General features: G+C 49.1%; 6 protein-coding genes across 6 annotated transcripts; 5 read left to right on the forward strand and 1 right to left on the reverse strand.

Annotated features, from left to right (window-relative positions):
• Positions 1-1,125: 1,125 nt before the first annotated feature.
• On the forward strand, positions 1,126-1,756 carry Pdw03_6414 (phenylacetyl-CoA ligase; the record flags this gene model as incomplete). Its single annotated transcript, XM_066101341.1, has 2 exons — positions 1,126-1,274; positions 1,465-1,756. 2 exons carry the CDS (start codon positions 1,126-1,128, stop codon positions 1,754-1,756), a joined length of 441 nt encoding a protein of 146 aa, XP_065956424.1.
• A 2,074-nt stretch (positions 1,757-3,830) lies between these two features.
• Positions 3,831-5,582, forward strand: Pdw03_6415 (Smr protein/MutS2 C-terminal; the record flags this gene model as incomplete). The annotated part of the gene is made up of 2 exons (XM_014680026.2): positions 3,831-3,860; positions 3,960-5,582. The coding sequence occupies 2 exons, from the start codon at positions 3,831-3,833 to the stop codon at positions 5,580-5,582; spliced, it is 1,653 nt and encodes a 550-aa protein (XP_014535512.2).
• A 395-nt stretch (positions 5,583-5,977) lies between these two features.
• Pdw03_6416 (Mss4-like) lies at positions 5,978-6,701 on the forward strand (the record flags this gene model as incomplete). The annotated part of the gene is made up of 2 exons (XM_066101342.1): positions 5,978-6,248; positions 6,322-6,701. The coding sequence occupies 2 exons, from the start codon at positions 5,978-5,980 to the stop codon at positions 6,699-6,701; spliced, it is 651 nt and encodes a 216-aa protein (XP_065956425.1).
• Positions 6,702-7,074: 373 nt separating this feature from the next.
• Positions 7,075-9,032, forward strand: Pdw03_6417 (Stromal membrane-associated protein; the record flags this gene model as incomplete). Its single annotated transcript, XM_014680025.2, has 5 exons — positions 7,075-7,183; positions 7,280-7,448; positions 7,503-7,547; positions 7,608-7,719; positions 7,773-9,032. 5 exons carry the CDS (start codon positions 7,075-7,077, stop codon positions 9,030-9,032), a joined length of 1,695 nt encoding a protein of 564 aa, XP_014535511.2.
• Positions 9,033-9,818: 786 nt separating this feature from the next.
• Pdw03_6418 (Integral membrane protein, putative) lies at positions 9,819-11,102 on the reverse strand (the record flags this gene model as incomplete). Its single annotated transcript, XM_014680024.2, has 4 exons — positions 9,819-10,216; positions 10,278-10,345; positions 10,400-10,773; positions 10,842-11,102. 4 exons carry the CDS (start codon positions 11,100-11,102, stop codon positions 9,819-9,821), a joined length of 1,101 nt encoding a protein of 366 aa, XP_014535510.2.
• A 1,942-nt stretch (positions 11,103-13,044) lies between these two features.
• Positions 13,045-16,207, forward strand: Pdw03_6419 (Zn(2)-C6 fungal-type DNA-binding domain; the record flags this gene model as incomplete). The annotated part of the gene is made up of 8 exons (XM_066101343.1): positions 13,045-13,530; positions 13,590-14,078; positions 14,150-15,076; positions 15,143-15,349; positions 15,534-15,547; positions 15,604-15,696; positions 15,937-16,074; positions 16,165-16,207. 8 exons carry the CDS (start codon positions 13,045-13,047, stop codon positions 16,205-16,207), a joined length of 2,397 nt encoding a protein of 798 aa, XP_065956426.1.
• Between the last annotated feature and the right edge of the window lie 350 nt (positions 16,208-16,557).

Below are 16,557 nucleotides of genomic sequence, written 5' to 3' on the forward strand. Positions count from 1 at the left end.
ATTATGCACTCATTGGCATCTAGCACCAGGGAAGGTGAAATACGGCATTGGTTGGGGCTTTCCTGTTTGTCTGATTCCCGTGTTTCTTTTTCATGTTCGGCACACTAAAGAGTGTTGTGTTGGGGCAAAGGCCCTGATTTATCTCTTCGCATAGCGTCTGGGGTTTTCCTTTTCCTCTTCTCTCCCTACTTGGTACACCGCGAATCTTACACCTTGTCTGTTTTTCAATGTCTTTTTTTTCATTCCCACACGAATGGAAACAGTGAATGAATCACAGACTCGTTGATATGCTATGTCAATCCTCATCTTGAATTTCGAAGTCTACATACCTATGTAGGTCACTCTACCACTATTCCCATCTCGATCGTTTTCATAGGGGCGCTTAGGGTTAGGCCGAGCAAATTTCAGTCCGGGCATGGAGCCATTCTGTGATATATCAGTGAAGCTCACTGTGATAACTCGGCGGATCTACTAACTTCGGGACCTCGATACTCAAAAGAGCTCGTTGCCCCACATTGTTTAGATTTGCGATCGCTTTTTTAAATGGCCCTCACTACTCACCATGCTCCCATCTCTTGTGCATGATCTTATAGTCCCACTTTCCCCTCAAAAAAAAAAAACGTTCTAGAGTATTATATATAGGGTATTGCTAAGAACGCCTCATGAATAGCTTAAAGGTATCTTAAAGGAAATTCCATCAACAGCGAAACTGTGCATACTGGGCGAAACCATAGTCGCCACGCAATCGGTCCAGCATCTCAGGCTCACCCGGCAACTGCACCTCAATTCCCCCGCGATGGTCCCGTGATATTATCACAACAAGACCACGTTCGCGAATGTGGGCTCGCATTGCGACTGCAGCGCCGCCCAGTGCTAGACCCCAGTCTTGTCCCAGTATGCAGTATATCCAAGCTAGAGATTCAGTTGACCAAAATATGACACTTCACAAACCTCTTGCATCTCCGAGTCATGTTCCTGCAACTTCGATCGCACTAATGCCTCGTGTGTCATGGTGGCTCAAGACATCTTCTCAAGTAGCCAACTTGGGGTCGCCGCGACAACCTCACATCTTTTTGTCCACTTCGCCTGCCTCTGTGCCAAATGCCATGATTTTTGAGCCCCATCATGGCTGCCCTGTCAGCTAGGAGAAATTCCGAATACCATTCATATTTGGGGGCTTTGCGCCCACTCAAGGCCGGCGATGCACGCCCACCTCCTCCCCCGGTGGATGAACTCATTGGCCAGTCTTACCCCATTGGCTATCTCCAGCAAAGGTTTGATTACCCAATTCGTGCTCTTGTTCGCGTGATAAGGCTGGAGGTCCAATGATGAATCTCTGTGGGACAAGGTGGTCGCGATCTACAGCCCCAACACAGTCGATTTCCTGGTTCTGTGCTAGGCTGTCCATCGCTTCGATGACATCTGCTTGCCCACCCCTTCAATGACCAACAGCAAACCCTTCAGACATGATCTGGAGACCTGCCGTTGTCGCACCATATTCACTTGCCCCACCTCACTTCCCTTTGTCTTGAGCTTAGCGTACGAATGCGGTATCCCGTCCAGCGGGGTCTACTTGCTAGGAAACGCTTCTCTACCCCAGATAGGCAACGACAAGCAGTTCTTGCTCTCGGATCAGCAGCTGATCGCCTATGGTACCCTACTCGAGCCCATTCGGACAAAAGAATGGCAGCCCGTGCAGGGCCGATGGCAGGTAGCATTCCTCTCGTCGGCGAATGCATTATGGGCCGATTACTAATCTAATACAAATGAGCGCCTTTGAACAGCTAGGCCGCTGGCTGATCCAGAAATATTGACAGGGTCGCCTTCCTTCTGTCATTCGTGCGTGATTTTGACCAGTCATGTCATCCTCTTGCGCGGGGACTGCATGATAGTCTTTTCTTATTTCGGCATGTTACGCATGCTTGTGGCTGTCCCTGAATACCGCGTCACTCGTCTGTATTTAGTGACTCCTATTATGGCAGCCATGGTGGCGAATCAGACCTTGCTGGGTGAGTATAACCTCTCCTCGGTGCGAACCGTATTAACGGCAGCTGCTCCCTCCCTCTCGGGATCTGCATCCGTAAGTGGGGCAATTGTGCCCCACCTCGAAGCTTTTACAGGCCTATGTTGTACAGTAATCCATGCCCCTTACGTCTCACGTTTTTGCGCTCGGATCCGGTTGACTGACCGACTCTCGCAAGGGAAATCAGGCCTGACCGAGAATCTTATCATGGCGTCCTGCACTAGTGTTGACAACATCTGATCAGGCTCTTCTGGATGCACTCTTCCCTAGTTCCGTCTGCGGCTGGTCCATTCTACTAGTGATGCCATTCGTGAGTACAATCGGGCGGGAGAAATCCAACTACAGTCCCCTTGACTGTTTCCTGGCTACATGGGCAATACTACGGCCATGCAGAAGGCTATCGATGATGGCTATTTATGGGAAACGTAGGAAAGATGTGCTAGAGGCCTCAGAGCGATGAACATCTAGTAGTTGTTGAACGCTTCAAGGACATGATTAAGGTTAAGGTTTGGCCGTCCCGTTCCATCCTACCACGAGTCCAAGCTCATACGTTTCCCACCTATCATAGGCTTGCAGGTTCTCCCCGCCACGATCGAAGCTGGGAAAATCCAGTGGATAGAAACCGCCCCTTGCATTTTTTTGGTTAAGGTCATAGACCCTCTGAGACCACTTTGCCTATGTCATAATAGTGTATATAAAATTAAAGTTAGGATAAAGAATCCGAATTCCTAAATTCGGAAGGCCATTTGATGGATAACGAGGGATCATCTAGTGATTGATATCACCACATCATTCTCTGCAAGCACAACACCACTGCCAAATTCCACAGACATGAAATTAGGAACCGACTCGGTCAGGTGTTACTGTGGGTATTGGCAGATTGCACATTCAATTGAGTGCCTTTTAAACGGCTCAAAAATTAGGTAGGAACCGCCCAGCTCAATGATCATTACACAGCACTGGAGTTTGTGCACTCCACTGGCTCGTAGAGCCACCGGGGGTCTTAATCATGAGAAAGCCATACAGCTATCATGAGGCAGTATAAATGGTGCCAACTATTTTCTGATTGGAATCTTACAGAAAAGTACCACTGTCTGAAGTAAGAAGTACAGCATATAGAACACACACTCTTCTGTTGTGCCTCTGGGAGATCTCCATATCTAGGGCCCCGGCAAGATGGTAACCGAGTCAGTCATCTGGAGTTAGAGGATGATCATTTATGCTCCACGGCTCAAATAATTCCGAGAAGCCAATGGAGAACGCACACTGCATACAAATCAAAACTCATGAATTATCAGAAGCCTTAGCTTCCATAGACACTGCCATGGCTTACGGAAGCAGATGTAGGGATATAGATCTAAGTTTGGATTCTCGCGGGTTAGATAGGATAAGCAAATTTGGGTTTTCATATTCTTGTCAGTGGACTCTATATCATAAGAAAAGCAAACTAAGTCATAGTATCAGATCAGATTTGGAATGAGGCTCAGCTACACTATTTTTAAACCAGCGCCCTAACACGTTATCTCAGCACACGTGCCACTTCATACCTTGGCTACCCCACTCACGTGATCAAGTAACGTGACCCATTTATGGCATTTTGATTGGTTCCCCCATCATCATTACCGGTGCTGCATTGATCTCTATCCCTATCTTATCGCAGAGCTATCAAGATCATCACGAAAAAAAAGCCAATTTTCACCTTGTCATTCCCCCTAACGTCCTTTGCACTTGTCCAACCTCACAGTCCTTTACAGGGAAATATACAGAAATCTCCAATACAACTGCAACCAAATCCATAATCATAGCCATGGGGGACTGTGGTGATGAGCTCCTTAAGGTACGTCGTGTCCCTCAGACTCACAAACAGTGTAGGCATAGCTTGTTGCTACATCACTTGCTTGTCATGCTCTTTTCTGATGTATGCGCGGTTTCCTAGGAGCTTGAAAGCACCTACTGTCCACCAATTGACCCTGCCTTGTTCGTTGCGATCGTATCAGACTTTGACCTGGCGATCCCCACTCAGGTCAAACAGTTGCGCGAAACTCTGGACGTGTTAAACGCATCCGCCGTTGAGCAAGAAAACTTGCCATTTGATCCCACAGGTACAACCAACCTTCGAAACTCCGACGTCTCAGGCTCTTTGATTGGCGGATCGTCTGACGATGCAACCTCGGATTTTACAAGCTGGCCATCGCTTGAAAATCATGAACGAGATAATAGCAACTCTACTAGCACCAGCAGGGAAGCTGAAAGGCTCAAAAGCTCTAAGCTTGCATACACCTTTCTGGGTATGACGACTGCTGACAAGGCACAGAACTTGATTAGCATGTTCCCGACTATTCCTCGTCTGGAAGCTGAGCGCATCCTCGAAGATTGCCATGACAATCTCAGTCGCTCGATGGATGTATTGCTCAATCTTGCTTTCATCGAAGAGACACAAATCGCCAGAGATACTCCCCAAGAAACCCCCAAAGAGGTTGCTAAAGACGTTCAAACCTCCATCTCCAAGTCAATTGATGGTTTCCAGGCCAAAGAGAACCAGAACGGCGGCGGCAAAAACTCCCGAAAGAGGAAAAAGCAGAAACAACGTCGTGTCGACCTGGTCTCTCAGGCTATGAATAACACAACAAATAGGTGGGAGGCAGGAAAGAAGGACATCGAATTTCTTTCCACGCGGGCCTCCGCTTTACAGAGGGAGAAAATTGCGTCGACTTATCACGAAAATTCAATGTCGCTCTGTGCAACAATAAGAGTCTTGGCACAGGCTCATGCACCTAAGGACATTCATGAGATTGAAGACGATCCTAGACTAGTCACGCAAGTAGGGGAGCTCAGTCACAAGTACCCCGAAATAAATCCTATGACCTTAAGTGGCTTGATTCAAATTGCAAACAATGAAATACCAGCCGCAGATGACTTGGCTGACACATTGGCCCGCCGCCCTGATCTGACTTCTGTTTCAAATATCATCAGTTTCGTGTCGTCTCCGGTTGCTCTCGACAACGAAGAAGAAGAAGAGAATGTGGCACCAATTCAGCAGACAGAGAGTACTTCAGATTTCATGGATTTCAACGAAGCGGCTGCGGCTGCCAACTCTCACTTCGCAGCCCGATCAGCTGCCCTTGCCCAGGCCGCCCAGGCCGCCCGCCGCGCACGCTCCAACCCCCTCTACGGCGGCGCCTCTGCCTATTACCGGGACGTCGGAAACGAACAACGTCAGCTTGCAATGCGGCATTTGGCCACAGCTTCTGACCGGCTAGTGGCCCGCCAGTCGTCCCAATATGACCTAGATCTGCATGGTGTTACGGTCGCCAACGCAATCAGAATCGCCCGCGAGAGGGTCCAGGCGTGGTGGGACGGACTGGGGGATCAGAAGTATGTTCGCGGCGGTGGACAGAGCTCCCACGGCGGGTTCAACATTGTGTGTGGCGTTGGTCACCATTCCCTCGACCGCAAGTCACATATTGGACCCGCCGTGTGGAACATGTTGTTGAAGGAGGGGTGGCGTGTGGAGCTCAATCGGGGCTCCATGTTAGTAACTGGTGTGAATCGCCGTTGATTTAGTCTTGTTTTCTCTTGCCTCTTCTTCTTCTTTTCTATCTCTTTCAATGGTTTTTCATTTACCAGATTTTACTGTTGATACCCCCTGCACTGCCGGAGTTTTCCCATGCAGCAGTTTTGAAAAATCAAACGTTTTTCAAAAAAAAAATAAAAAGCCTCCCAAGCATTTTCAGAACACTATAGCTCATGAAGTATGTAAACCTCCTCATGCTGTAGAAATCTTGGGAGCCAGCGATGTCAGTCTAGGCCTAAAGGTGTCTCCCCGCATGATGACGTAAAGCTCCTAAGCTCACTGGTGGTGCCTATATTGGATTAGCCTCACCCCACTTTCATCTCTGCTTCAGTTGCTGGTCACCTAATTTCTTTTCTGATTTTCCTATCCACTCTGTCTCTATGCGATCCCAACTATCAAGCAAAATTCTTTCGCCCCTCAGACAACAAACCTTCCCTATCCGATTTCCACCGACATTTTGCTCCCGATTTTTGTCCTCAACGCGCAAGCCTTCCCACTCCAAGACAAGCACCCAGGCTCTTAGAGCTGCAACGGCCATTCCGTTTTTCGGTGCCTTCTTCAGCTCTAACCGTATCCCCGAGCAATCAACTGACGCCATGTCTCCCCCAAACCAGAGAAGCGAAGATGAGTGGAGGGCTGTTTTGAACCCAGGTTTGCACACCGTGGAGGCTTTTCAACTCCTAGACGATACGTGATTAATCTATACTTACAAAAATGGCTACAGAGCAGTTCCGAATTCTCCGTGAAAAGGGCACTGAGCGCCCTGGCACCGGTGAATATGATACCCACTACCCATCAAAAGGCGTCTACAACTGCGCTGGTTGTGATGCACCGCTTTACACTGCTGACCACAAGTTCAAATCTGGCTGTGGATGGCCGGCCTACTTTGATTCAATTCCTGGTGCTGTGACTAGACATGTCGATAATACGTTTGGCATGAAGCGGACAGAGATCGTATGCACCAACTGTGGGGGTCACCTCGGCCATGTGTTCGAGGGTGAAGGGTATCAGACTCCCACAGACGAGCGTCACTGTGTGAATAGTGTCAGTCTGCGTTTTGCAGAGGATGTCAACGCTGCTAAGGATTCTCAAGCGAAAGCTTGAAGTATCTTCATGACATTCAATCATCATATGTTTTGCGGGGACCAAGGCTGCAGAAAGGCCGACATGCATGAAACGGAGAGGGAGAGGCGTCGATTGAGTGGCCAACCACATTTTGTAGATTTCAACTTAAAGAAAATCCCTTATTAAAAACCAAAGTTATTCTACAAGGTAGTTTATCTTTTCAAAATTCCAAAGTAATTGGTCAATAACCCTATGTTGCTTTACATCAATCTGCGTGACTGGCAGTTTCCCCCATCCGTACATACGTCGCAGCCTTAGGCCGCAAACGTGTGCCGACCGCCACCTAAGAATAATTAGGTCGCTTTCATTAATTCCCATCCCTTTCACCATCAGTACTCGAGTTGCTGCTATTATGTCTCGACGCCCTACTCCAGGTCAAGCTGCCAAAAACTCGCAGACTATCAAGACTCTGCTGAAACTTGAGCACAACAAGATATGTGCCGACTGTAAACGGAACAAGCGTAAGTGGTCCCCGGTCCCCTTAAGAGGCGCCCACGCTGGCTTCATCTCCCAGGCTAATTTGATGGCGTTGATTTACTGAATTGATTTATAAATAGATCCGCGATGGGCTTCCTGGAATCTCGGTGTCTTTGTTTGTATTCGGTGCTCTGGCATTCACCGCGGTATGGGCACGCATATCAGCCGAGTCAAGTCCGTGGATCTCGATGCGTGGACCGATGAACAACTTCAGAGTGTTGTGAGATGGGGCAATGGCAGAGCCAACAAGTTCGTCCTAGCCAAATGACCGGCTATGTTGGAGCATGGACTGATAGGATACAGATACTGGGAAGCGAAACTGGCACCCGGCCATGTTCCCTCCGATGCGTAAGTGTATTCGAATGGCAATCGCTGGGGGGGTCGTAGTTTCTAACAGTCAGCAAATAGAAAGATCGAGAACTTCATTCGGACGAAGTACGAGAGCAAGCGGTGGGTAATGGACGGTGAGATGCCGGACCCCTCGGCCCTGGATGACAGCGATGACGGCGATGACGATGTGGTAAGTGATCGGAAGACTGACCAGCCATTTCGCAGCAACCACTGACTTGATAGCCTCTTGCTGTTGTACAGGAGAAAGCAAAGATTGAACGTTCTGCTTCGAAAAGAGTCACCACTGCCAATCAGCCCCCGGTACACCGTCAACAAGCCTCGATTGATCTGTTCGGCGACGAAATCTCTCCCCCAAATCGCCCTAGCACGACCGAACCTCCTCCTCGTGCGCCACCGCGACAAGCACAACCTGCACCGGTCAAGACTCACAAGCCCAATGATTCATTGTTAGGTCTCGACTTCTTCGGTAGTACCCAGCCTTCAACTGGCAGTCGCCCGTCTAGCACAGCATCCACACCGGCAGCACCAGCTGGAATGTCTCGGCCAGACCTCAAACAATCGATATTATCATTGTATTCGAAGCCCCAGCCGACACAGCTCGTGCAGCACCAGCGGGTCAACTCCTTCGGTGACATGGCCTCGCCCCCTGCCCCCTCCGCTTCGTCTCATATGGGGGGTCTGACGGACGCCTTCAGTGGACTGAGCTTCCCAACCACCACTTCCCCTCCGCTCCCCAAACCGGCTGAGAAGTCAACGGCATTCTCCAATCTCTCATCTTTCGGTGGCGCCAAATCGACCCCTGCTGCCCCGAAGATCACATCGCCATCGGGGTCTGCGGGCGGCGGCTTCTTTGATAACTTCACCTCACCGAACTTATCGGCCCCGAGGTCCCAGTCCCGAACGACGTCCGTCTCCTCTACTGGGCAGGATTTCGGATTCGGTGGATTTACTTCCCCGGCTGTCAAGCCCAACCCTCCATCCTCGTCCCTGTCAAATGACCTGTTCGGGTTTTCTTCGCCCCGTCCTGCATCCACCTCAACGATCTCGCCCCCAAAGTCTACTGCAACCTCTCAGCAGGAAATGACATCTGCATTTAATATTTCTGCTCCCCCGATGCAGCCTTCTGCCCCTCTCAAGGCGCCAGTCACCAGCGCTGCAAACGCAGCAGCAGCCAGCATGATGTCTGGAAGCCTTGATCCATGGGGTGGGAACGCATGGAGTACGCCCGATCCGGCTTCATCGCCTGGCCCTGCCGCATTCTCGCCTGCATCCATGATGAAGGTCCCTGACACATTGACCCCAAATGACGTGGGCCACGGTTGGGGCGCGCCCAGTGCATCTTCTAAGCCCGCACCCGCAGTGGCAGCGGACGAGGACTTTGGTGGTTGGACTAGCGCTGCCCCAGTTTCCAACACAACGAATAGCACCAAATCTGGTGGATTTGGTGGATCTGACGACCTCTTCTCTAACGTTTGGGAGTAGACTCTATCTTCTTTGCAACTGGTCCATAATTCACACATCTCTTGAGTCTTTAAGATTTGCATGATGACATCTGCATGTCTGCAAGCACAACTTCACGTTGCACATTGCACATTGCACATACCGATGTTCTTCACTTTCGAGATCCTTGCCTAGGATTCTTTTCTATTTTGTTCTTCATGCATCTTCCTTGTCACGACCCCTTGGTCTCTGAAACGTGGGCGGCTTCCAAATGTACGATGGGCGGGTCTCATGCACACTGAAAGAATAGCTCGTTTTGTTCGCTCTGGCATCTGTACACTTGTTTTTAATAATGCATTTATAATACCCTAGAGCTCGTGTTTAGAGACTTTGTAGGTAGCCTTGAGGTTAGGAACGATTCCAGTTTGAAGAGATTAGTTTCGTAATTCCAGCCGTGTCCAATGATGCAACTTTGCTTTGGGGTGTTCCACACAACAGGTTCGACCACCTCTAATCCGCAGTCTAACGAATCACTAGCCAACTCTCACCCCTCGAATTCTTAAGCTAGGGCATCCTGTAATCTTCGACAGTAGTAGCATTGTAACCGTTTGAGAGACAAAGCCTAGCCTGCCATATTTTGGGTATATCATCGCGTAAAATCACTGACCATGAGCCAAAGACCGCCACATGAAAGCCACAGGTACCTAAGAGAAGAGAGAAGACTAACAGCCCAAAATTAAAAGAAGCAGGTCCAAAGAACGAACACGTTAAACCAACCCAAAACATTGTAGATCAGAAGCTATGCTTCTTCACCAGTTCCTTCGTACTTCACGCATCATCAACAAAAGCTATCTTGGAGTGCGAGGTCCGCTCCTGCGTAACATTTGTCGTAACCTTAATGCCCGCAAAGGCTTCCCTTGTAGTCTTCATAGTGTAGCTCTTGAACGAGCCGGACGGCGACAGCTCTTCCAGATCGTGGATATAGCCCGAGCTGTGATCAGGCCCGCCGACGATAGAGGCAAGGACCTGCATGTTACCGTTGCCTGCGGAGGGATTGCGGCCATTTTGCGAAGGTCGAGTCGTGATGCTGCGGTAGCCGTTACTTCGGGTGGAGAAGATGTGCGGCAGGATCTTGGAGAGAAAGGCGCGTGTACCTGGTAAACAGGCGCAGATAATTGCCACGTTACACTCGATGGCGGACCAGGTTGCTGCCCCGACGTTATCGTCTGGAGTCGCTTGTTAGACTCTGTTCATGAGTAAGGGTCATTGGGTGTTGTGATAACTTACAGGTTGGGTCGTCTGAGTTGGAGATGACGAGGAGAGACTTGAGACGGAGGATACTTGTGATCAAGACGCTGGAAGGGTTGTTAGATTGATCGATTTTTGTCGTCAGATAGATCCGGACTCACAATCCGCCTAGCGCGAAGATAGCCATGAGAGCGAACTTTTGCTTCTGGGGTAATTGCAGCGATTTCAGGACCGGCATTGGGTATACGAGAATGAAAAGATCGGTCAGAATGTGGATGGCCGAGTTGGAAAACCACAAGGCTTTCTTGTTTAAACAAAAGCCGGGGATAGTTGGATCCCAGAATTTGGCGAGAGGAACACAATTTGCCCAAGCGCTAATGATAGTCCAGGTTCCATAGAGACCTAGAACACTAATCATGATCCAACATGCCAGACGCATGCGTGATGTGGAGAACACTCGTTTGTATTGGAGAAGGATTGACATCTTTGTGCTGATGAGGCTTGTTTGGTATATGGGAACTGAAGCCCAGAAACACTGTAAGAGAATCGTGTCAGTGGACGTGCATTGCCGTTGAAGAAAGGCTCTACTGAGGTGAGGCATACGATCATTTGGGCCTTGAAGATTGGGGCGGGGATAGAGGTATAGTGCTCGCCCATGCCATGGTAGACTTCTCCTACCATCAGGCCGAAGAAGATCCATGAGAAGGCCAGAGAGAGTAGGATGACATAGTCGTCAGCTCCCATCTGCTTGACGAGAAACGCTCGTGTGAATACACGGACGGCAGTAATGAATGTCGCTATAGTCGTGAATACAATGCTGACAGCGAGGGCCTGACGGCCGCGGGATGTTGATAAAGTAGTCATCCTGTCATGAAGCCCTCGAGACGTATATAAATGAGTTCGGATCAAGCTTGGTGTAGATTTTGTTCTTGTGACCAGTATGATATCCAATGCATTGAAAACGAGATCTCAAAGCTCCTCGATTGACTTATAGCAGAGGTGAACGCCACTATCTCCATGCTCGAGATGAAGTTTCCCGGGGTTACGAGGAGATGGCCCGCTTCTCAATTCAAATCTACAAAAAGAGGAATATAGGTCTGTGAAGTATTGTGTACCAAAAAATAAAAAAAAATCACTAGAAAGACAACAGGAACACGAGATCTTCTCCCACCTGATTTGAAGATTACCTAGAGACGGGGCAATACTTTCTACGCTAGTTAATTTTGATCAATTCACATTCGTCCCAGTAGGGGGCTCCAGTCTCATATCGCAATGAGTACTCGGTCGAAACCTGGGACTTTGTGATGATTAGTAGTTTTGCTTGTTCAGTAGAAGGGACAGTAGGTTCGTTGGAAAAGGTGCATAAGTTGTGCACATAGTGTGGGATTCAAAATGATAGTACAAAGTCGGCATGAACTGTCTTTTTTCGGTAAAAGCACTCTCTTCTGACTCGACTAAAGTGTTACTTGATCCATGATACTCGCGTGGTCAAAGAGCATGAATTCATAATAGAAAGCTCTGCCCCGCCGAAGTTTGAAATGGCACTGCAGATAGACCTCGGGATACGCTTACCCCCCCCCACAACGTGGGGAATGTTTTTGTTAGAAGGAAAATAATTCTGGTCAAACCAAACCGAGGTCATTTTACCCTTATGAATCGGATTACATTAGTACATTAGTAGGGGCATACCGTGTATACCGTGTATAGGCAAGCCACTTTTTATGACCAGAATCTTCACAAACCAGTTATTCATCTAGTTTCCCCCTCGTTTATTATTTGTTCGTGCTTGATTGATCCAGGGTTAAAGATTAGATCAATAGCGGCAACTAACACCCATCAAGATCCCATAAAGACTTGTGTTTCTTTGCTTCAAGGGAAGACGGGGCGGGTCAATCAATCTTATTGCTCCTACGATCTGCACTCTCCTCTGCAGCCCATTTGGTACCTGCACCATCCTAGAGCCCGATAAACTTCAATTTCGGGGAGAGTTCGGGGATCTTGTTGATGATTCAAACCTTTCACTATTTACTGCCCTAATCACAACCCAAGGATCCCGGCAAAAGCTTCGTCTGTCGGTGAGATCGAAAGAACAGAAGGCTGAACGTGGATCTAGTTCCCAAGATCCATAACTATCACTAAGGAGCACTTCCTAAAGCTGCAGGCGTGCCATTCACAGTTCTTTTCGAGTACAAGTCTTTGGGTCATGGGTCGGCGACTGTGCAGTGTTCCCGCATTGATCTCAGTCGGCCACTCTTAGTGCTTCCCATCTGTAATATCGAGGTGTGAACTTGATGGCTTTGGGCGTCGTCTATTCTGGGGTGTTTTTCTTGGAGCTGGAAAGACAAGATGCATAGCATGGAGTAGATGGTCTCTATCTCTATCACCACACGCAATTATATCTGAATTGTTTCAAGTATATTTACTCATGTAGGCATCTGCCAGGAGTTGATTATCAGTGGGTCCAAGATCTATCTCGACAGTTTGACGGTCTGGTGTTTAAGACTCTTGAGACCCTATTAAATCCCACATCTAGATCCTCAAGACGATAGTGATTAACTAAAACCACGTTCTCTTTTCAGATGCCTTTGAATTGCGTAGATTGGAAAGACAGAGTGCTCTAATTCAACCTCTGATTGGCCCGAAACATCTAATGTGGATCAAATCGCCACGGGGTTGGTGCAGAAACTCCCATGCAAAGCACCGAGATCTTCGACAAGGAAGCACACGACAAGGGTGTAAATGATACGAAGTATCCGATCCACTTTAGGTCTATTCATCTCATCTTGAGAGCAGTTGGGTCCCAGCAATGGCCGATCCCGTGGGGCAAGCCGGGACAACCCACTCACGGTCCTCCGCACCACGGGTCCGCCTCACCTGCGAAGCATGTCGCCAGCGCAAAGTGAAATGTGACAAGTCAAGTCCCTGTACAAGCTGCCAGCGACTTGGCCTCGTTTGTGTCCCCGTGGAACGCGCACGTCTTCCGCGCGGTCGCACACGAAAACCCGAGCGCATAGTAGGCTCGGACAAGGAACTATCCGAGCGGGTAGCGAGACTTGAGAAACTTCTGAAAAAAGTCGCTAATGAGCGAGGAGATTTCTTAGAGATGGCCTCTACTGTCACTGCGCCTGCATCTCCGTACACACAGCAGCAGTCGATAGCAGAGGCTAGCAACGTCAGTCCTGATACTGGGCAGGATCAGAATGACAACGTGCCAGGTGCAGCTCAGCCACATCTTCCGCGCCCTTCAACGGCATATGTTGGCGGTTCATTTTGGGAGGATATCATGCAGCAGGTGAGCTTATTAAAACTTTCAATGTGCGGATGCGATTTGACTCAGGACATAATTACCAGACCCAAGAATTGCGCAGTGTCCTGGAAGGTCGTCTAGACAATGAAGACCGCGCTGTCAAAGATTCAGTGTCTGGCGTTTGTGCATCCCTTGTGAGCTCTGAAAGCCCTGAAAGCTCATCAAACTCGCCACAAGCCAACAGAAGATTAAATCTGCAACCCCAAATCCGGCATAGGCTATGTGACATTTTCTTCCGTAATGTCGATCCTCTCTTCAAAATATTACATCGACCGTCGCTACAAGCATATATCAAGGAGGGCAAGCCGTATCTTGATTATGAGCAGGATCACCAAGCGCCAGCCACCCTAGCTTCGGCCATTTACCTTTGCGCTGTGTGTACTCTTGACGAAGTGGAATGTCAGGCAATGTTCAACACGAGAAAAAGAGTGGTGTTCGCAGAATTCCAGAAAGAAACTGAATTTGCGCTTGCAAGTGCAGACTTTGTCACGACGAATGATTTAACTGTCCTGCAAGCTTACGTTCTCTCTCTGGTAAGTACGACCACAAGCTCTTCGCCCTTTGCGCCCCTTCTTCTTTCCGGAAGTAATCTAAACCATTCTAGCTCGCTGCCCGATCTCAAGACCAAAGCCGAAGAGTCTGGACCATGTTGAGCATGGCACTCCGGGTAGGCCAGGCATTATCTCTCCACATCCCCCAGCCACCATTCACGGTGCGTCCTTTTGAGCACGAGATGCGCAAACGAGCCTGGCTAGGGATCGGCCTTCTCGATGTAGCAGTCTCTCTAGACAGGGCATCCGAGCCGATGATGCAATCCGCATGGCTCGATTACAACCCGCCGTCAAACATCAACGACGAGGACTTATGGTTTAATATGCCAGGGCCAATCCCCAAACACACCGATGGCACATTTACCGAAATGACACACACCTTGGTTATTGCAGCGGCGACGTCTGTGACCCGAACCCTTGCATTTTCAGACCTTATCGAGCCAGCTGTGACTATCATGAGTTTGCGACAGCAAGTTGTCTACGATTTCCAACAAAAGACATCAGACCTTCTGAGAGGCTGCAGGCCCGATCTGTCGGACTTCCAGTGGTACGCACAAAAGATAGCGGGTGTTATGGGCAGCTGGCTGCAACTAGCCTCTCTCCGGCCGCTACAACGAAGCTATAACTTTATCCCCCCGAAAATCCAAGAGAACGCCCTCCTCAAAATCGCAGCTGATAATCTGCAGTGGTCTCAGGAGGCATACAACTACCCAGGCGCCAGGTCTTGGCGGTGGTACGTCTCGATGTGGGTTCCGTGGCACGCATTGGCTGTCGCCCTTGCCGAACTCTGCGTTTGCAAAAATCCCGCGGTGATGTCAAAGTACTGGACCGTTGTTGACGACGTCTACCAGCGCTCACGGCTTATAATCGCAGACTCTCAGCACGGGATGCTCTGGAAACCTTTAGAGAGGCTCATGTCCCAGGCAAAAACGCGGAGACATGAGCTTCTCGGTGTTGATGCTGATCTTTCTCACCAAGCGGTGTGTCCATCTTCCTTCGACGTCCTTTCTTCTGAGCTTCATTCGAAACATCCCCAACGTCCACAGGACCCCACGGACTTTTCGCTCGATTTGAGAGAGGCCCTCGATGCACCGCGGGATTCGCATGTCGCAGAAGTGCCGACTTCCTTCGAGCCGGTTCCCTGGCCCAATGTGTGGGATGCGATGGATTTGAGTGACCCGACCTTGCAAAGTGGCTCCGATGACACGGCCTGGTTGAGTTACGAAAACTTCATTGAGAATTTTCACGATAGCGTTGATTCCATTTTCTTGCCACGGTGAAAATCATACATCGGAGATCCAGAAAAGGCCAACCTAGATGGCACAGCAATGCCCAAATACCGTTTCCAGCATTGATATACATAGTTTAATCTCCACTTGTGTCATCATCACCACATAGACACTTGACATGAGTTCCATATAATCTGACTAAACAAAGAATTACCGCTGTGGGTGAGTCCCCCAACTCAGATGGTACTACCTCGCACCCATGTTCAAATTTAATACAGACTCGGCATAAATAATTCTCCCTGGATAGCCCGCGAACGGCGAGAGAGCATGGAGCACTTCAATACTTCAAATTCCCATTCTCTGGGCGGGAAGTAAGCTTTCGGAGGAACTCGAGCTGACCTGTTCACGATTTCTGTACATCGCGTTCAGAACGTGTCATACAGCCAATAACCAAGTACCATCCAGTGTCTATGCCACTAAGCCCGCAAATGAGCAGTAACCAGAGGCTTAGTTTTGCATTCTGGTTGGACTCAGTTGACCACCAGTCTTTCTAATCAACCAGAAGGAAAGATCTGGCATCTGACATCATCTTTCCAATAAGATGGATTAAGCGTTGCAGGGCCAAGTTCCCAGCTTGACTCGGAAACCTTGCCGATATTATCGTTCGCACCTGAACTTTCAGAGTCTGGGGTCTCCGGTAAAGCCTGCGATATAGATGGCAAGGGAAGCTCGTCACCGAGAAGCCATTGGTAAGTACCCACTGTCTTTCCCTTTGAGTGCATTGTGCACAAGGCGTATCGCCATTGCAGACTTTCCTTAGACTGACGAAACTATCACAGGCACGGTTACGTTTCCCACCGCGCTCCGACTCGGGGGGTTTAATAGCTGCTGTCTACATGGGCCTTGCACAATTTCTTATGCCTCCGTCTCATATTTTTGGGCACTTCTGTCAGCACACATGACGAAGGTGACATGACGAGGTGACATATCTCTTATCGAGAGTGGTGGGAGATGAGACGACCTCGGCTGAAAGTAGAGCCGCAAAAGGAACGGAGGTGACTCTTTATATCATTCGCTGAGGCAAGTCTTTCCACCTCAACTCCCAAAATGGCACCTCCAGGCGAAAAAGATATTTCAATTCTTTTAGCAACAATGCGACCAAGCCTAGACCCCACAACCTACATCTTCCTCACAACCAAATCACCCCCTCCATTCACTACCCCTCTCGAAAC

The sequence above is a fragment of the Penicillium digitatum genome, chromosome 2 (genome assembly GCF_016767815.1).
Source record: "Penicillium digitatum chromosome 2, complete sequence".
NCBI lineage: Eukaryota > Fungi > Ascomycota > Eurotiomycetes > Eurotiales > Aspergillaceae > Penicillium > Penicillium digitatum.